Raw genomic sequence first — 21489 nt, forward strand, 5'->3', positions numbered from 1 at the left:
AGGGAGGGAAATCTGAAGGGGGAGAAATCAGAGAGGAAGATGAACCATGAAAGATTATGGACCCCAAGAAACAATCTGGGGGTTTCAGGGGGGAGGAGGAGAGGAGGAGGGGGGTAACAAGGTGATGCATATTGAGGAGGGCATGTGTTGTGATGAGCACTGAGTGTCATACTTAACTAATGAATCACTGAACACTGCATCAAAAACTACATATGAACTGTATTTAGTACATATGTAGTGTTCAATGATTCATTAGTTAAGAGAAAAAAATAAGTAAATATAAGAAACTTCTTCCCACCCTCCTCAAAAAAAGGAAATAGTGAGAGAAACATATGTAACTTTCATCACATATACAGGACTACTATTCCCAACATTTTGAAAAACTATTAAAATTGAGGGATAAAGCTATGTAAATTTACCTATGCTAGGTAAATGCACACATCAAAATGGTAGGCAGTTATAAACTATACTGAACAAGATAACTTTAAACTTAATGGTGACTGGATTGTAATCTATAAAGTAAGAAAGAATATAGTCTAAAGATAAATATAGTAAGCTAACTTTTATTTTTAAGACAAGACAAAGGAGAGAGAGAGTAAAAATATAAATCTATCTGCATTCCTTTGCAAAAAAAAAGGAGAGGAAGGAAAAGACAGAGTAATGTGATAGATTATCTATAAAGCTATTTTTGAATAGCATGAATGTCAGGGAAACAAATGCAGGCCTATGGATTTCTTTGTTTACATAGTTTGGTTTTCCAAAGCACATTAGTATTTTACATAAAAAATTTTATTTAAAACAAAAATAATGGATAAGAAAACTCTATAATGGAATACAAACAGAAGGAAGAGAACTCAAATGTTTCTTTTTTTCTTTTTAAAGATTTTATTTTATTTTTTTTTAGAGAGAGAGAGAATATGCAGTGGGGAGGGGTAAAGTGAGGGAGGAGAGAGAGAGTGAGAAGCAGACTCTCTGCTGAGGAGGAAGCCTGATGCCTGCTTGATCACAGGATGCTGAGAAAATGACCTGAGCTGAAGGCAGACACTTAACCAACTGAGTCACCAGGCACCCTCAAAATGCTTTCGAATGAAGTAACATAATTGCGTGTACTAAAAAACATGAGTGAACATAACTGCATTTTGAACATATTGCTTTGAATATCTGTCTTGTCAATCTAAAGGAAAAAAGAACTGCAAAATGTCTGTTATTGAGAAGACTATTTTTTGAGTAGTCTGTTGGGTAGGGCTGATATTCACAGATGGTGGATGAGTATATGGTAAACTTTTTCCAGTGCATAGCACGACTGAGCAAATGAGTAAATATACCAAAGATGTTGAAAGGAGATTTCTAGTCTTAGAAGGGAATTTACTAATGTGGAAATGGAGAGGCTTAAAATCACCTCTGTAATGGTGTATTGGAATGGAAGGTATCAGTATGAATTCACAATTTTTCACAAATACAAACATGGCAATGTACATATGTAAAATTTTGTCCATATCTGTATCTATTTAGTAACTCCATCCACTGAAAACAGTTATAAACAACAGAGCTTCATTAACAATGAGCACATCTGTCAACCATATCCAGGTTTCTAAGTACCATTTCTTACTAAAATAACTGAGAAATTTGAAGAATTTAAGCAGAGACAAGAAAAGTACAAGAGGAGTCAGGAAATTATGTGCAAGAAATAAAGAAAATTTCCAAAATGGCTGAGGTTAAACAGGAGTAACCCAATACATGATGAGAGTAAAAGATGATAGACTACTGAATAAATATAAATTGGTGAATAATGACAAATTGATACAGATAGATGATAGGTAAATAGATTGATGGATGGATGGATCAATAACCAGATAGAGGGGGAAAGAGAAAGGTTTTTGTAACAATACTATGTTACATGAAAAAAAGAAGGAAAAATTCAGTTAAAATAATTGATTAGCCATCATGACAGCAATGATTGCTTCAGGTAGAAATATGAAAGATGATAAAATGAGTGAGTGAAATTTGATAGAAAGAGAATATTTACACAGCTTCAAAATGTCTCCCCACATCTTCCTAATTACAGGGTTACAAAATAACAACTTTACAGTGGAGAATCTTGGTGAGTACCACCTTAAACAAAGGATACAGTTATCATCTCTAATGATAGGACCATCTGACATCAAGTGCTTCTCATCGTGACTCACTGAGATGGAATCAACAGCACCTTTGTAGTATTCCCGAAGTATAATGAGAAACATCAGGCAAATCTAACTTGGGATCCATCACACAAAATAAGAGCTTGTAATCTTTAAAAATAAAAATCTTTAAAATACCAAAAAAATCAAAATTTTAAATTTAAAATATCAATAAAAATGACATGAAAGACAAAGAAGGGGTACGAACCAATCCTCACTAAACGAGATGAATAGACACGATAAGTAAATATAATAAGTGGTCCTGGGTTGGCTCCTACACCAGCAAATTCATATCACATCATAGGATATTAATCAGACAAGTGGAGGGATTGTAATAAGGTTTGTAGATAAAATAGCGTGATTAGATAAACATTAAATGGTGCCTTCCTAATGCAGATTAAGTTTTTCATAAGGAAGATAGAATACCTGAACGGATGATAATTGTGAATGCACATGCATGTAATCACATAGTGTAAGGGAAAACTGGAATAAGGTTTGGAGAGTTTTACAATCTTTCTAAGAAATAAGTTCAAGCATTTATAAGATTAGAACTTCTTGGTGCCCAACACCCAGTCTTGTTTTGTCATGCCCATTCAGAATTATAGACTGACCTTTAGAGATTTAGTACTTCAGGTCAAGACCTGGCCTTCTAGTGGAGCTTAACACTTAGGGGACCCTGGCACTTGTCATCAACAGGTTATTTTCCAAAGAAACTCTTTGAGCAATAAGTGTAGGCAGTTTTTCTTTGGGAATCAGCTTTGGGAATCTTGATATTGGAATAGCAAGATTTTAAGCAAGTACCTGGGGCATTGGGGCACTGAGGCATGGGGATGTCACAATGAGGTCAATAGAACAGTTAGGACATGGAAAATTCATAAAAAGTTCCCTAAAATGGAAATTGAACTGAGTCACCTGGAGATGGAACTATCTTAGAAGTGACTTCCTAAGGTCCCTACACTCCTGGTTCAGAGTCTCTTCTCTGTGGAGAGTGCAGTGATTACAAGAACAGAGAGGGGTTAAGAAGAGTTCACCAACCCCTCCTTCTCACCGCTTCAGGTTAGAGAGGGTGAGGACAGATTGGCCAGTAGAGTAGGCACCCTGGAAGGAGGAGCAGAAGGGCCAGAAGTGACAAACAGAAGAGAAGACAGTTGGGATCCACCCCTCTCCTCTTCCCTAGCTGCCTGTCAGCACATTTCCTTGGCTGCCAGTGCAGCGTGTGTCCCCAGAGCCCACAGGTCACTGTGCAGGGCCCAGGGCACAGAGATCTGGGCACAGGGCTGGGTGACACAGCTGGTACGGGAGCTAGCATGGCGGGGAAGGGAATGTTGTTGCTAGCAGGCTTCCTTCTGCCTGGGTTCCTGCTCTCAGAGGCCATCAAAATTCTGACTGCATTCTCACTGGGTGAGTGTTTGGCAGGAGAATCAGAGTCAGGTGCACCCCACGTACCTGCTCTAGGACTCAGACACACACCATAGGCCAGAGGGTCATTCTATGTGGTTTTCCTTATGGGGCTTGAGTCCCAGGTTAGAGGAAGAAGAAGAGGGAGGGGGCCTTGAGTGTCAGAGTGGGGTCCCTACTGCTGGGGATAGGGAAGATAGTTGTGGAGAAATCAGTGGTGTCCTTTCCTCTCATTTGATCTACTCTGGAAGGGTTTCCCATTGTGCATAGCTGGAGCCAGAATTTAGATCCAGGCTGACCTGGAGACCTTAAGCCATCTACTCTAGTGAAAGAAGATACTTTCAGGGGCGCCTGGGTGGCTCAGTGGATTAAGCCGCTGCCTTCGGCTCAGGTCATGATCTCAGGGTCCTGGGATCGAGCCCCGCATCGGGCTCAGCAGGGAGCCTGCTTCCTCCTCTCTCTCTGCCTGCCTCTCTGCCTACTTGTGATCTCTCTCTCTGTCAAATAAATAAATAAAATCTTTAAAAAAAAAAAGAAGATACTTTCAGAGGCACACCCTAAAAATCTAGGGGTGTGGAATAGATACCAGTAGAAAGTAGATGGTGAGGTCAGTGTTAGGCTCTTGGAGACAGTGCAGACCAAATATGTGTCAGTAATAGGACACCTGGAGGACTGACAGGGCAGAGGAGGGGACCCCAGGACAATCAAGTTCTTAGAGCCCCTCTCTCTTTTGCTTGTGCTGCTGGAAGCTTTTAAAGGATGGTGAAGCAGTTAATTTTGTCAATGAAATTTGTCCCCTTACTTTTCCCCAATGAGAACAGAAGGGCAACAGGAGCACTTATTAGGATAATGAGTTTTCATAGGATGGAGTTTTTGGATCCACTGTGAAAGGATAGGGGGCTATCGGGATCCCTTTAAGTCCCTATGTATCTGGTGATCCTAGAGCTAGAAGAAACCACCAAGTTCATCTAATTGGACATCCCTTTTTTATTTCCTGACCGGGAACCTGAGAGTCAGGGAAATGAGGGACATTTTTTAAGAGCACACCAGACCTCCCTGATGGACACATTCGGACTTTACTATTTCTTACCTCAAACCTATCCTCTTCCTCAGATCTACACTTTACAGTGGGGATTCCTAAAAATCAGTATTTTAAAAAAAACTCTTTTCTATTTTAAATTATTTTTAGTGAAAAGGGTAGCAGAACAAAAGTACTTTTAAAGTATGTGTTGGGTGCCTGGGTGGCTCAGTGGGTTGAAGCCTCTGCCTTTGGCTCAGGTCATGATCTCAGGGTCTTGGGATTGAGCCCCACATCGGGCTCTCTGCTCTGTGGGGACCCTGCTTCCTCCTCTCTCTCTGCCTGCCTCTCTGTCCACTTGTGATCTCTGTCTGTCAAATAAATAAATAAAATCTTTAAAAAAAAATAAAGTACGTGTCCTCTGGATTCTGGGAGGGAGCAGATATGGTTCAGAAGAGCTGGAAGTCCCACTTCTGGCCCAGAATGCACTGGGTTCCCTCAAGATCCTCAGGAATGGCTGCCTCTGTGGATGGCTTCTCCCCTGCATCCATTTTTCCCAAGGATTTAATGTGATCCATTGTAGGCAGTCTGAGGAGGATAGGGGTTTGTGTTATATATAACTGGTGTTACCTCAGCCAACACAGTATAGATATAGAAAACTGGAGTAATTTTCACAGATACACACTGTTTCTGTAGTCTGACATCTCTCTTGCCTACTCAGTAATCATGAGATCTTCATCTTCCAAATAACCTTCACTTCCCACATGGACAAAGTCTATAGCTTTCTTCCTACTCTGGCTTTTTCTGCTGCAAAGACCCATAGATTAAACAAAAATCTCCATGGTGGCTTATGATATTACACAGTCATTGCATTGATAGAACCTGTATCACCCCAGAGGATCAAACTTCTTTTTCATCTCAGGAATCTTAGGATGGGTGATATTTAAATCTATATGTGTAGGATTCTGTAGTTCCATCTAAAGGTCCACAGTTGTCCTGAATGACTTAATTTGATACTCAGCAATTTTCAAACTCCAACTGGAAACATCCTGTCAAATATTTTTGAATCTCAGGGATTTGGGTTCTAAGTGGTGGGTCTACCTCCTTATGCTCCAACGGTATTTCTTGGTCTGATATTCAAGTTCCCACTTTCTGGGTCTGACTCTAATATAAATTTCCTAAGGGAAGTATTCCATAAAGAGTTCTGACAACTGTCATTGGGAACTCTTCCCATTCCCCTCCACAATAATGTACCTAATTTCCACTCTGTCCCCATAAGAGCTGGCTAAAATCAGTATGTACCTAGGATCAGGAACTCCTAAGGCCTAAATAGAGAAGCTTGTCACAGTGACATGGAGACCATGAATCACAAAAGGAAACCATGACGGAGCAATTCCACAGGTTGGGACTTGGACACACACTGGGTACATGTCTTTGCTGCTGCTTAATCAAAGTGAGACAGGGGGATTGAAGAAATTCATCTTCCTCGGCTCACAGTCAACTCTCTGCCCTCTTACCTTGGATTTCTCTACCACATCAATTTCATTCTCTCTATTCTCATTTTTACAAAATGAAATTTCATGTTTTTCTTAGGTGGAAGCCATTATCTACTGCAGGACCGGGTATCTCAGATTCTTCAAGATCATGGTTACAATGTCACTATGCTTTTTTATGGAGAAGAATTTTTAATCCCAGGTGTGTTTTTGTTTGTTTGTTTGTTTTTTTTGTAGTCATTGAAATCTTCTATCCCAGAGAGACTATGTCTTCTGTATAACACTGCTTACCACAAAATCTGTTTGAATCTAGCTATATTGAATAAAGGGGAAAAATATGTGTATGTATGTTCATGTTACCTCCTGGATATCATATTAAGATTTGTAGACCTGGCCTCCACATGTCATAACTCCATGTTTTACCCCCTCAGCTAGGTGTCACTTCACTTAGGCACAAATCTGTATATCATTATTGATCATTTTGATAACTCTACTCTGTGGTGTGCCTTTAATTGTGTTGAACAGAAGTGTTCAGCCATATTTACAGTTTTTGTTATTTAAGGAGAGCCACTTTTCTTGTTTCATACATTACTTTCTACTCCTGTTATGAGACCTGAACTTTTAAGAAAGCATATTTAAAGGATGTCTTTTAATCATGTCCTAGGATTAGATCTATCAATGAGATGAGCCTATATCCTTGAGTGTCTCTGGCTGCGCATGACTTGTGCGTAATGATGTCAGAAGTTCTTGAGTCCTTGGACTAAAAACCCAGTAGTGCCATTGCTGAGTTGCAGGGTAGCTCCATTTAATTTCTTGAGAAACCTCCATGCTGTTTTCGAGAGTGGCTGTACCAGGTTTCATTCCCACGAACAGAGTAAGAGGGTTCCTCTTTCTCCACATCCTTGCCAACATTTGTTGTTCCCTGTCTGGTTAATTTTAGCCATTCTAACTGGTATAAGGTGTTATACATAACTAACGAACCATTGAAAATTACATCAAAAACTAATGATGTATTATATGTTGACTAATTGAATTTAAATTAAAAAAATCCAAAAAAATCTGTAGCTAAGATGAAGCTCATCAATATTGTGAAATCTTCTCTGTTGACAGACAAGGACACAGAGGACCAGAGAACTCAAAATATTTGTTCAAGTTCACACAGCAGGTTAATAATAGAGTGGGTGGATCTGGAACTTTAAGCTCTGGGTGTCTCATTCAAAATTGCTGAGACTTTAATTTTTAAAAAATCCAAAATTAATGACTGTTGATGAAAAACAAATCTGAGCAATTATGAAATTCTGAAGATGAACTTCAGGCTCTGTTGTTGTTTAATCATCCTCTAGATCAAGTTCTATATTGTTCACTAGATTTCCTTTCTGTACACATCCCTTTGTATCTGCCTTGTCAGTTTGATTGTGTATTTGCCTTGAATGCCCACCATGGTAGCTGTAGTCCATGATCATTTCATTTTGGTGGTTCCCATGGATTGAGAAACTGCTGAAAGCTTTAGACCCTCTACCTCTTTACACACACTCAAAACTACAAACCATTCAGGGGATACATGGATTCCCTTAATTTTGTTCTTGGTTCCAAGTTTTAATAGTCCAGAGTTTCTTGCAATATTTACCGTTCACCAGGAATTTCTGAGGTTTTGAAATGGATTATTTATTTTTCTCTTCAGCAGTAGACTTTGGTAGAGGCCTGCAAATAAGGGAACACGTGATTGGATTATTTTTGTTGACCCGATTCAACACTCAATATTGAAACTTTTGAACCTACATTGACTACCTGCTTATAAGGTTTTTATGTACAACTTTAATGAATAAATGACTTTGGAAACTGAATTAACCTCAGTTTCTCATATTGAGTTGTAAGATTATTTCAATCACTAACTGAAATCACAAGTATAAGATGCCACCCTACAGAAGACTTAATTGTCTGCAGTTCTGACTCTTCCTTTTCCTAAGAGAGCTTGTTCTACCTACCTCTCTACCAGGTAGATATTCCCCCAAGTGACAGGTGTTCTTTGTTTTGGGGGATCTGTGCAGTTACATCATTGATTCTCAAGGTCTTTCCTAAAAACACTGAAGCAAAGTTATCTGGAGGGACATCATCCTGACCAGAGAGTTCCACCACTTTAGCCAGCTTGTTCTGCTTTCATTGGATATGGTTGTAGGAGAGCAGATCAGCAGATAATGTAAGGAAGCCCTATGTTGGAATTCAGGCCTTGATTGGATTCATCAGTTCCTCAGATAATCTATCAAGTAGTGCTCACCTTAGCCTGGGAGGTAAAAATCCCAATATCTTAGTCTGCTGTTACCAGGGTGAGGTCAATTTCTTTCTTTCTCTCCTTTAAAAAAATTTTATTTATTCATTTATGACAGAGAGAGAGAGAGAGAGAGAGAGAGAGAGGAGGGTAGATGCAGAGGGGGAGGGAGGAATCCCAAGCGACTCTTCTGAACATGGAGCTGATACTGAACTTCATCTCAGGAACATGAAATCATGACCTGAGCTGAACCCAGCAGCTGGACACTTAACCGACTGAGCCACCCAGATACCCCCAGGTCAGATCTTATTACTGGGGTTCATAGAGTTTAATAAATTACAACCAACATCCTCTCTGAATTTTAGAATCAATTGAGAAAAATCTACAGGATTTTAGATCAAAATGCACCTGTGGTTTTAAAAAGATTTTATTTTGAAGTAATCTCTACACCCAAAGTGGGGCTGGAACCCACAAAACTCAGATGGAGAATATAGCTCTTGAGTGAGCCAGCCAGATGCCCCTAATAAACCATTTTATAACCTCTTTGTGTGTAAATAAGGACATAAAGTGTCAATATCCAAACCTAACTTTGGAGTGGGTGGAGACAACCTGTCTCTCAGAGTGGACAAAACAATTTAGGAAGAAACAATACTATTATAACCAAACTCTTCCAGAAAATTGAAAGAGGAATAATTTATTCTAGCAGGAAAATATTGCACTGATAACATTGCCAATAAAAAAAAAAAGAAAGAAATCACATAATGTTGACCCACATGTACACAGATATAAAATATTTTTAAAGATTTTATTCATTTATTTGACAGACAGAGATCACAAGTAGGCAGGGAAGCAGGCAGAGAGAGAGGAGGGGAAGCAGGCTCCCCGCTGAGCAGAGAGTCCAATTCGGGGCTTGATCCCAGGACCCTGGGATCATGACCTGAGCTGAAGGCAGAGGCTTTAACCCACTGAGCCACCCAGGTGCCTCCAGATATAAAATTTTAAACTAAAATTTAAGCAGAATATGGGTACCTGGATGGTTCAGTCAGTTAAGGGTCTGCCTTCAGTTCAGGCCATGATCTCAGGGTCCTGGGATCCAGCCCTGCATCAGACGTCCTTCTCAGTGAGAAGTCTGCTTCTCTCTCCTTCTCCCTCTTCTGTTCCCCTTGCTTGTGTTCTCTCACTCTCGCTGTCTTTCAAATAAATAAAATATTTTTTAAAAAATTTAAAGCAACTAAATCTAAAATTACATAAAAGGCAAAATACATCCCGATCAAGTGGTATTGTTCCCATAATACAAAGTTAGTTTCACATTTGAAAATCAATTAATGACTCTCATCATCAGGCTTCATGGACAGAGTAAGGCAACTCCTAAGCTGGTCCAAACATACATTGAAAGAGCAGGGAAAGGAAGATGCTTTTGGGCTTTTATGGTGGTCAATGGTGGGGCTGGAATGGGCGTTTCCCTTCGTTTTTTTTTTTTCCCATTTTATTTATTTTTTCAGCGTAACAGTATTCATTCTTTTTGCACAACACCCAGTGCTCCATGCAAAACGTGCCCTCCCCATTACCCACCACCTGTTCCCCCAACCTCCCACCCCTGACCCTTCAAAACCCTCAGGTTGCCCCAACCTCCCACCCCTGACCCTTCAAAACCCTCAGGTTGTTTTTCAGAGTCCATAGTCTCTTATGGTTCGCCTCCCCTCCCCAATGTCCATAGCCCGCTCCCCCTCTCCCAATCCCACCTCCCCCCAGCAACCCCCAGTTTGTTTTGTGAGATTAAGAGTCATTTATGGTTTGTCTCCCTCCCAATCCCATCTTGTTTCATTGATTCTTCTCCTAGCCCCCTACTCCCCCATGTTGCTTCTCCATGTCCTCATATCAGGGAGATCATATGATAGTTGTCTTTCTCCGATTGACTTATTTCACTAAGCATGATACGCTCTAGTTCCATCCACGTCGTCGCAAATGGCAAGATTTCATTTCTTTTGATGGCTGCATAGTATTCCATTGTGTATATATACCACATCTTCTTTATCCATTCATCTGTTGATGGACATCTAGGTTCTTTCCATAGTCTGGCTATTGTAGATATTGCTGCTATAAACATTCGGGTACACGTGCCCCTTCGGATCACTATGTTTGTATCTTTAGGGTAAATACCCAGTAGTGCAATTGCTGGGTCATAGGGTAGTTCTATTTTCAACATTTTGAGGAACCTCCATGCTGTTTTCCAGAGTCGTTGCACCAGCTTGCATTCCCACCAACAGTGGAGGAGGGTTCCCCATTCTCCACATCCTCGCCAGCATCTGTCATTTCCTGACTTGTTAATTTTAGCCATTCTGACTGGTGTGAGGTGATATCTCATTGTGGTTTTGATTTGTATTTCCCTGATGCCGAGTGATGTGGAGCACTTTTTCATGTGTCTGTTGGCCATCTGGATGTCTTCTTTGCAGAAATGTCTGTTCATGTCCTCTGCCCATTTCTTGATTGGATTGTTTGTTCTTTGGGTGTTGAGTTTGCTAAGTTCCTTATAGATTTTGGATACTAGCCCTTTATCTGATATGTCGTTTGCAAATATCTTCTCCCATTCTGTCAGTTGTCTTTTGGTTTTGTTAACTGTTTCCTTTGCTGTGCAAAAGGTTTTGATCTTGATGAAATCGCAATAGTTCATTTTTGCCCTTGCTTCCCTTGCCTTTGCCGTTGTTCCTAGGAAGATGTTGCTATGGCTGAGGTCGAAGAGGTTGCTGCCTGCATTCTCCTCAAGGATTTTGATGGATTCCTTTCTCACATTGAGGTCCTTCATCCATTTGGAGTCTATTTTCATGTGTGGTGTAAGGAAGTGGTCCAATTTCATTTTTCTGCATGTGGCTGTCCAATTTTCCCAGCACCATTTATTGAAGAGGCTGTCTTTTTTCCATTGGACATTCTTTCCTGCTTTGTCGAAGATTAGTTGACCATAGAGTTGAGGGTCAATTTCTGGGCTCTCTATTCTGTTCCACTGATGTGTCTGTTTTTGTGCCAGTACCATGCTGTCTTGATGATGACAGCTTTGTAATAGAGCTTGAAGTCCGGAATTGTGATGCCACCAACTTTGGCTTTGTTCTTCAATATTCCTTTGGCTATTCGAGGTCTTTTCTGGTTCCATATAAATTTTAGGATTATTTGTTCCATTTCTTTGAAAAAAATGGATGGTATTTTGATAGGGATTGCATTAAATGTGTAGATTGCTTTAGGTAGCATAGACATTTTCACAATATTTATTCTTCCAATCCAGGAGCATGGAACATTTTTCCATTTTTTTGTGTCTTCCTCAATTTCTTTCATGAGTACTTTATAATTTTCTGTGTATAGATTCTTAGTCTCTTTGGTTAGGTTTATTCCTAGGTATCTTATAGTTTTGGGTACAATTGTAAATGGGATTGACTCCTTAATTTCTCTTTCTTCAGTCTTGTTGTTGGTGTAGAGAAATGCAACTGATTTCTGTGCATTGATTTTATATCCTGACACTTTACTGAATTCCTGTACAAGTTCTAGCAGTTTTGGAGTGGAGTCTTTTGGGTTTTCCACATATAGTATCATATCATCTGCGAAGAGTGATAGTTTGACTTCTTCTTTACCAATTTGGATGCCTTTAATTTCTTTTTGTTGTCTGATTGCTGAGGCTAGGACTTCTAGTACTATGTTGAATAGCAGGGCCAGGTGGCTTCCCAGGGGAATTCTACCAAACATTTAAAGAAGAACTAATTCCTATTCTCCTGAAACTGTTCCAAAAACTAGAAATGGAAGGAAAACTTCCAAACTCATTTTATGAGGCCAGCATCACCTTGATCCCAAAACCAGACAAGGATCCCACCAAAAAAGAGAACTACAGACCAATATCTTTGATGAACACAGACGCAAAAATTCTCACCAAAATACTAGCCAATAGGATTCAACAGTACATTAAAAGGATTATTCACCACGATCAAGTGGGATTTATTCCAGGGCTGCAGGGTTGGTTCAACATCCGCAAATCAATCAATGTGATAGAACACATTAATAAAAGAAAGAACAAGAACCATATGATACTCTCAATAGATGCTGAAAAAGCATTTGACAAAGTACAGCATCCCTTCCTGATCAAAACTCTTCAAAGTGTGGGGATAGAGGGCACCTACCTCAATATTATCAAAGCCATCTATGAAAAACCCACCTCAAATATCATTCTCAATGGAGAAAAACTGAAAGCTTTTCCGTTAAGGTCAGGAACACGGCAGGGATGTCCATTATTCCCTTCATTTTGACGGATGATGAGAAAGTCCTGTGTTTCATTTCTTCAGTTGAATCTTGTATGAGATAGTCATTACAGCATTTTGTGAGACCTGCTGCCTAAGGCTGGTGAGAGAGTTGAATGTTTCACTGAATGTCTTTTTCAAAAGACTGGCGTTGTGCATGTGGAGAAATGAAGCAGTGCCTTGGTCATGATCAGTAATGTCTGAAAATCTGTAGAGCATAAGGAGTCTTGCTTCATGCTGTGCATTGTGTCCTTGGTGTGTGGAGACACATGTGTAACCTTCAGGTATATTTTGGATATCTATGTGGCAAGAGTTTCTGTGCTCTTTACCCAAATGTAATAACCTTTCACCTTTATAGGTCTCTTTGGAATGTCTTTTTCTTCTTTAACTTTGGTAGTTTCTGTCTTTCTAAGAATTTGTTCACATCACCCATTGTCTAATTTATTGCCATCTAAAGTTCCTAGAATTCTCTTATAGCCCTTTTCATTTCTGTGCAGTCATTAGTGGTGTTCCTTCTTTCATCTGTGGTCCTAATAATTTGTATCTTTCTTGTTTCTTTTCTTTCTTTTTTTTTGCTCTCTTACTTTTTATTATTTTTTTAATTTTTAAATTTAATTTCTTTTCAGTGTAACAGAATTCGTTGTTTATGCACCACACCCAGTGCTCCATGCAATATGTGCCCTCCATAATACCCACCACCTGGCTCCCCCAAACTCCCACCCCCCACCTCTTCAAAACCCTCAGATTGTTTTTCATTGTTTCTTGTTTGTAAATTTTCTTTCAAAGAACTGGCTCTGCTTTCATTGACTTCTGTTGGTTTTCTATTTCCAATTTTATTAGTTTCCCCCAATCTTTGTCAATTTTACCATCTGTTTTAGGTTTAGTACACTTTCTTCCCCAGTGTCTTAAGGTGACAGAGTAGGGTATTGATTTGATAAGTTCCTTTTTAATATAATCATTGAAACTCTAATTTTCCTTTTAACTGCTGCCTTGGTGCATCCCATATGTTTTGGTATGTTGCATGCTTATTTTTATTTCTTTCTAAGTATTTTATGATTTCCCTTGTGATTTCTTTTTGATATAGGCATTATTTAAAAGGATAATGTTTAATTTCCACAATTTGTGAAATTTCCAGTTTTCTGTCTGTTATTGATTTCCAACTTCATCCTGGTGTGGTTAGATAGCTTGTGATAAGTATGTTTTCACATTATTGAGACTTATTTGTGGCTGAACATAGAGTCTCTGCTGGAAGATGTCCCATGTACCCTTGAGAACAATGTGTATCCTGTTTGGTAGTGTGTTCTGTATATGTCTGTTACATCTAGTGGATCAATGTGTGTAAGTCTTCTATTTCCTTACTGATTTTCTTTCTGTTTTATTTTTTTAATCCATTTCTACCCATTATTAAGAGTGGGTGTTGAAATGCCCAATGAATATATGGAAGTGTCTGTTTCTTCCTCTATTCTGCCAGATTTGCTTTAGTTATTTTGATGGTGTGTCATTAGGTGCATATGTGTTTATAATTGTTATATCTTCTTGCCTTATTGAATCTTTATTTATATATAATGTCCTTCCTTGTCCCTTGAAATCTTATTTGATTTAAAGTGTATTATGTTTGGCATTTGCTCATCTACTTCTGCTTTCTTTTGCTTATTACTTGCTTGGAATATCTTTTTCCATTATTTCCCTGTCTGTCTGTGTCATTGGCTCTAAAGTGAGTCTCTTGTAGGCAGTACATATAGTTGGCCATGCTTTTCTTTGTGTGTGTGTTTGTGAACTTCTTGTTATTGTGTTTTTTTTAACACATTTCATTGTTTTGGAATAACTGTAAATTTACAGAAAAGTTGCAAAGGTATTATACGAAGCTCCCATATACCCCGCATCTTCTTCCCCCCATTGCTAACCCATTTTATTTTTAATTTTAAAGTATTACTTTACATTGAAATATAGTTGATACACCAACTTACATCAGTTTCAGCTGTGAGAAATAGTGATTTGCCAAATGTACATGTTATGTAGGGCTCACCACAAGTGTAGCTACCACCTGTCACCATACAAGGCTATTACAATTGGTTCCTGCATTTTTGTCCATTGTGCCAATGTCTATCTTTTCATTGGAGATTTGATCCATGTACACTGAACATAATTACTGAGAAGGAGAAACTACGTCTGTACTTTTGCTATTTTTTTACATGCCTTATGGCTTTTTTGTCCCTTACTTCCTATATAACTGTTTCTTTTGTGCTTAGTTGATTCTTTGTCACGAAATGTTTAAGATCCTTTGTCATTTCCTTTTGTGTATTTCTATAGCTATTTTTTAATGTGCATCACCATGGGGATTTAATTTAACATGATAAATATGTCACTCACATTTTAATATTTACCAGTTTAACTTTAATAACATTCAAAAAGTCTCTTCCTATGATGTTTGGTTCATCCACACCCCCTTGAATTGTTGATGTCACAAAATTACATCTTTGAACATTGTGTGCCCCCAATCCTAAACTGTCATTAATTAAAATGCATTAGTACATTAGTGCATTAAATTACAGAGAAAATTTGATTGGAATTACAAATAAAGTTTAAATAAGACTTGTTTTTAAACAATACTAGGTTTTTAAAAGTGTACTAGTTTCATAAATCACGTAGAAACCACGAGTGCAGTTAGAAAGCATTGCTATGATACTAGTTTTATAATTTCCTATGCATTTACCTCTATTAAAATCTTTAGTTTTCCATAAACCTTTGAGTAACTGTCTGGCATCGTTTCATTTTTTCTGAAGGGCTGCTTTGAACAATTCTGTCAGTATAGGTCTAGTCGTAATGACCTACCTTAGCTTTTGTTTATCTGGGAATGTCTTAATTTTGCCCTCACTTCTGAAATTCAGAGTTTTCAGACACAGAATTTTTTGTTGTTCATTTTTTTCTTTTAGCATTTTGAATATATTGGTCCACTACCTTCTGGCCTCCAAAATTTCTTATTGGGAATCTATTGATCATCTCATTGGCAGTCACTTATATGTGATTAGTCACTTTTCTCTTAATGCTTTTCATATTCTTTCTTTATCTTTCTGAAGTTTGATTATAATGTGTGTGTTTGAGTTCATTTCCCTTGGAGTTTGTTGAGCTTTCTGGATGTTTATATTCATATCTTTCATCCAGTTTGGGAAGTTTTCAGCCATTACTATGCTTTCAGTCATATATTATGTATTACATCATTACATATTACATATGTAAAATATTCTCTCTATCCCTTTATTTCTCTCTTTTCCTTCTGAGCATCCACACTGCATATGTTGTTTCCTTAGGCTGTGTTCTCTTTTCTTCAATATTTTAACTTTCTGTTCTTCACACTTGATCATTTCCATTGTCTTATCTTCAGGTTCACTGTTTATTTCTTCAGCTTGCTCAAATCAGCCTAGAATCCCTCTAGTGAAATTTTCATTTCATTTACTGCATTTTTCAGTTCTACATTTTATTTTTGGTTTCTTTTACATTTCCTGTGCTTTTATTCACATTTTTATTTTGTGTACACTTTTCCCTTCACCTTCTCCACATCTTTCTTTAGTTCCCTGAGAATCTTTATGGCAGTTATTTTAAAATCATAGTCTAATATATCTGCCATTAGGTCTTTCTCAGGGACAGTTTGTTAATTTATTATTTTCCTCTGAATTAGGGTGTTTCCTGTTGTTTGGTGTCTCTTTAGTTTTTGTTGAACACTGACCTGTTGAATTTAACAATGTGTTAAATCTGGAGATTAGACTCTCCTCTTTTCCCTAGGATTTGCAGATTTTTAAAATTAATTTTATTTATTGTTTTTATTTTGTGGTTGTTTTAGGCTGCCTTTGGGTGAACCGCAATGAGAGTTGTAAATTTTTGTTTTCTTAGGTCCTTTCATAGCCTTTTAGTGACATGAACTTTCTAATTTTCATCATATATACAGTTTTTGTCCAATATCCTAGCCCTTAATGTTTGTCTCCCATAAGAGGAAAAATAGAAAATTCAGGGATTAAAAAAAAAAAAAAAGACATCAGTCTCTTAGGAAGCCTAGAAGTTTATTCAGCCAGAACAGAATGTGCTTGAAAAAAAAAATAGCATGATGCAAAAACATCACTGCCTATTCTTTGTCTGTACCCATGTATCAGAAGTAGCAATTCACAGTCAAAGCACAGACACCTGAGATTTGGAGAACGTCCTTTTTACCCACTCTGGTTCCTGAAACCTATGTGCAATCTGCTTTATGAACATACGTTCAGCTGCCTGCCATGAGATGTATGTGGGGGATGGGTGGCTGGTACTGTGAACATAGCTGGGATAACTGAAATTAACTAAAATTATCTGCACTTTACATCCTTCCTGGAACTTCCCTGAAAGTTGACTACAAGGTTCCAAAATAGATATTTAAGACAGATTCTGCCAGTCAATTGTTATCTAGGTGGGAAGACAGATTCCTGGTGCTCTACCATCTTCCCAGAGTCTTCACTACTATCTTTTGACTTGTCTTTTGCTTTCAGAATATATAGGTATAGTTGAATATGTGTGTGTACATATAAAAGAAAACTTTCACCAGTTCCTGTTTAAATGTGTGTCCAGGAAAGCTCCTTATATTCTCATGCTGGAAGTGGAACGCAAATAGTTGTTTCTTAATGGTGTCAGGGATGGAAAGACCTTCAACTGACAAGTAATTCTTTGCAGGAATTCAACTGAGGTGCCACGGCTTCTGCTTTGTGTAGGGCAGCAGCACATCCCTCTTGTGAGCTCCTGTGTGAATGTTTGTGTCCTGAGTGCATGTGCTGGATGAATCTCTGCAAAAGGCAGGTGTCCTTGATGTAATGTCATTCATGTGCTTCTGGAGAAAACTGAATGTGGTTAAGGTCTTGCGGGGAAAGCTTGTGTGCAGGTGGTTGAGGTAGTCCATAAGAAAGCAGTTACAAATGATTTGTATCCTGCCAAGATGATGAAGAAGAGAAACTGTAGCTGAGTACTTGTTGAAATAGCAACTGAGCAGAACATATTACCAACTCTATGCATGTAACGTATCTATTAATACTTAGATATAGTCAGCAATTTCAATAACATTGGAAACGGGAAGGGGGTGCTTAACATAATATGTCATGGCACAATTATGTTATAGCTATCCACTGCAAGGCATCATTACTTCCTTACCGGTTTAAGAATAGTATAAACCAGGCCATTAAATGGAAAACCAGTGGAGTTAATCACTCTTTTGCTTAACAGATCCTTCATAATGGGATTTAATCCTTAAAGGCACTGTTTATGGGTTGTATTAACCATTTTAATACGTTGGGCAGATCCAAAGAGTCTCTTTTTGTCAAGCTGATTGTAAATGCCCAAACTTTAATTTTATTTTAATTTTTGGGACTTGTTACATATTAAGAGCAAACATAGCCACTAGGAAATAATGTAAAAGACATGACTATTATGACTCTGAGATATTTAATTCCAGTAGTTAAGGCAGGGCATGCAAATTTGTCCTCTATCTAACATTTTGACTCCTAAGAGTACTGAAATTTTCTGTATATATCTAGTGGGCTCTTCTCGTATAGCTGTTATTTTTGTCCCAGTATCGATTAAGACCATTAAAGTTTGTCAGTGGCTTGTCTCATCTGATGTGAAAACTATTTAAAGGCTCTGATTTAGAGGCACAAAAGCCAATCTGTGCCTTTCTTTTTTTAAAGTAATGTTACATTCCACATGTATCATGTTACATTCCACTCTGTTTTAATTTCTTTCCTGACTCTTCTGCCCTGACTTACCTTTCTCTTTCTTCTTTCTTTGGGTTATTAGAGGTATTTTGGGATGGTGTCCATTCTAACCTGCTCATATTTATAAGTTTTTTCTTCAGAATGTCCCAGTTAGTATCATCAAGGCTAGGGGTCTCACTGGTGGTAATTTTGAGAGATGTAAAATTAACCTGACTTTGAATAAACCCCTTGAATTAACTCCATGGGCATGTTATCAGTGTTTTACCATATTACCATGTTAGTCAACATTTTCTTTTAGCTGCAGAGATATAATCATCATCAGTAGCAAAGGCATTTTCTAGGGCTGTATGCGCCTTCTATTTTTACAGGTGTGGATCTCTTCCTACCTATGGCATGGTGACTGCCCTTCCTCACACCATTCGTTACACTTGTAAACTGGAATCAGTCTTATCCAGAGCACTGTTTATAAAATGGGGGCAGCCTTTGAGACATACAACCATTGGTCACAGAGTTCTACCTAGCCAAGTGTCAATCACAGCTCACGCAGGGATTCAGAAGCACGGTTTAAGCTGACACAGAAAATAGGTTTGCATGAGACATATGGCCAGGGCCACTGAAAGGCTACTCCCATACTTTTGTTTCTAAAGACCAATTATGGAAGCTTCTGAGTAGGGTGGAGGTGAAGATTCCCCTACATGGGTCTGGCTTGCCTGGCTTGAAACTCTTCCTCACTTAAGAGATGGCATGTTGAGGCTTTCTTCTCTGTTTACCAAGGTATGTCCCAGAAAGTTAAGAGGGAGATGGAGCTTGAAAGACATCATCTGCCCAACTTAAAAAATGGCATCAACTCTTTTTTACACATGACTTATGGGGAAATGCCAGGATGTGAAGTAGGGCTGCAGAAGACTGCTTTTTAAAATTTGGTTTTGGTATCTTTTTGGCAGAGTGAAAAACCTGTGCATGTATCACTTTTAATTTTAATGAAAATGATTTCTTTTCTAAATGGGAAATGCCTGGGGAGCTGGCAGTGAATGAGATCTGTATTTAAATACAAATTATTTTATTCACTGTATGTGCACTCTTGACAAATTGTCTAGCACTCCTTTATCACCTATAAAATGGTGACTAGTTATATCTTTAAGTGTAAACTTTAAACAGAAACTTCTAGTAGTACTTTAAAATGAATAAAAGTAACTGTATCATTATATGGTTCTCAATAAAGTAGCAGGTTGAATGATTGAAGAAATGAGAAAGCAGAAAAACCAAACCAAACCAAAGTTCAAAAAGCAAACATTTGAATACATATACAATCCTTGGAATAAACAAACATGATATCATCATGTCAATGTTAATTAGGGTTGTATGGTATAATTAAACATTTCCTTATTGGTGTTTTACTTTTTATTATTTTCTTTTTAGAAAAGAATGAAATTTCATACAAAGTTATCAGTTGGCTTCCACCTGAAGATCATAGAAAAGATTTTAATAACTCTTTTGATTTCTTTGTGACAGAGGCTTTGCATGGCAGGTAATTTCTTTTATTCTCTGAATGAAAGACTTGCCATTTTAGTGATAGGAATGAATGGTTGCATGCATGGATACTTGGTTTGAGTTTAGGAGAAATGGATGGATGGGTGGATGGATGGGGAGATCAATGATGGTGGCAGTATACGGATGGAGTAAATGAGTTTTGCACTACCAGTCATCCATTCTGTGTATACTGTGGGTCTTCCACTGAAAGCATGAATGTATTTCTGTATTGTGAGGGGGATTGTTCCTCTGTATCTTCCTTGCAACATTTCATCTATGGTGTTTGCATATATATTCTCCAAAATATAGAAGTTGCGATAGACAACTTAATTTCTCATTGTCAATAGGTGATGAGAACCACCAGTTTACACTTATTGTTCCTCCCTTACCCTCACATAAATTAAAGGATAGAAAGATGCTTACGAATACTGTTATTTAATATCTCGAAACACTATCTTTTAAACTCATTTTTAAAAACGAAATATCTTGGTGATATACAACCAGCGGGTAACCTGAAGAATTTTGTCATTATCTGAGATGTATAGAAAGTTCTTCTTTGACATTAGAGGGTAAAGACACAAATTTATCCCTTGTTTGGTTAATACACAGGCCTAATGTCCATGCCCCTTCTTTCCTTAGAAATTCTATTTGCAGGGCACCTGGATGGCTCAGTTGGTTAAGCATCTGACTTTGGTTCTTAGGTCATGATCTCAGAGTCTTGGGACTGAGCCTACTGACGTGCCCCTGTTGAGTTCCCCACTCAGTGGGAAGTCTGCTTGTATCTCTGCCTCTCCCCTCACTTGTGCTCTTTCTTTCTCAAATAAATATATAAAATCTTAAAAAAAAAGAAATTCTATTTGATACTAGGTGGTCCTAAAATCTAGCTTTTTCCATAAAGCCCAATTCCATAGTCAAACTAGAACACCAAATTCTCTTATCTGTAAGAGATCTGATCTAAAGTACTCATTTGAAACTTTTTTTATCTTGTGTTGTTACTCATATATTTTCAAATTGTATGTCCCATCTCTTCCCCCTCAGCTTTATTATGCCAAAGACTGTTTTTTTTTGTTTGTTTGTTTAGTTTTTGTTTTTAAGTATGCTCCATACCTAGCATCGACACCAATAGGAGGCTGGAACTCACAACCTTGAAATCAAGATCTGAGCTGAGATTAGGAGTCAGATGCTTAACCAGCTGAGCCACCCAGGCGTCCCTCAAAGACTGGTTTCACTCACATGTTAAATATGTTGCAAAACACTGAGCACAGTGCTTTCCTGTATTTTTTCATTTATTATCTTAATTTCAATATGATTCATGTTCTATGTTTGAGGAAATTGTACTTCATATTCTGAATTTGTCAGTAAAATTAAGCAACCATTCTTTATGAAAATCTTTTAAAATATAATAGAGGATAATTTCATCTAATCATGTGTTGTCACTTTTAGTTGATTCTATAGCATGTGTGGGCATCTTCATATTGTTAATCAGCTCTCACCTGTGGGTCTTCTTTCGTTGAGCGGACGTGGTGGAATATTGTACAGGTTATAGGTTTGCTGGGCCATTGATTCTCTCAGTCCTTCATTCATGTAGGAGGCCTATGGGTCTCCAA

General features: G+C 38.1%; 1 protein-coding gene across 2 annotated transcripts in view; it reads left to right on the forward strand.

Moving 5' to 3' along the window:
* Window positions 1-21489, forward strand: part of LOC123939131 (UDP-glucuronosyltransferase 3A1-like) — a 79436-nt gene that overhangs the window by 44711 nt on the left and 13236 nt on the right. The window contains exons 1-3 of one of the 2 annotated variants that reach the window (XM_046001075.1): window positions 3395-3578; window positions 6187-6288; window positions 19772-19880. In XM_046001075.1, the coding sequence (XP_045857031.1) occupies window positions 3485-3578; window positions 6187-6288; window positions 19772-19880 (305 nt within the window). In that variant the 5' untranslated portion in view covers window positions 3395-3484. Of the gene's footprint in view, window positions 1-3394; window positions 3579-6186; window positions 6289-19771; window positions 19881-21489 lie in introns of those variants that run through there. The other variant, XM_046001076.1, reaches the window with a different exon arrangement.

This window comes from Meles meles, chromosome 3 (genome assembly GCF_922984935.1).
Source record: "Meles meles chromosome 3, mMelMel3.1 paternal haplotype, whole genome shotgun sequence".
NCBI classification, from domain to species: domain Eukaryota; kingdom Metazoa; phylum Chordata; class Mammalia; order Carnivora; family Mustelidae; genus Meles; species Meles meles.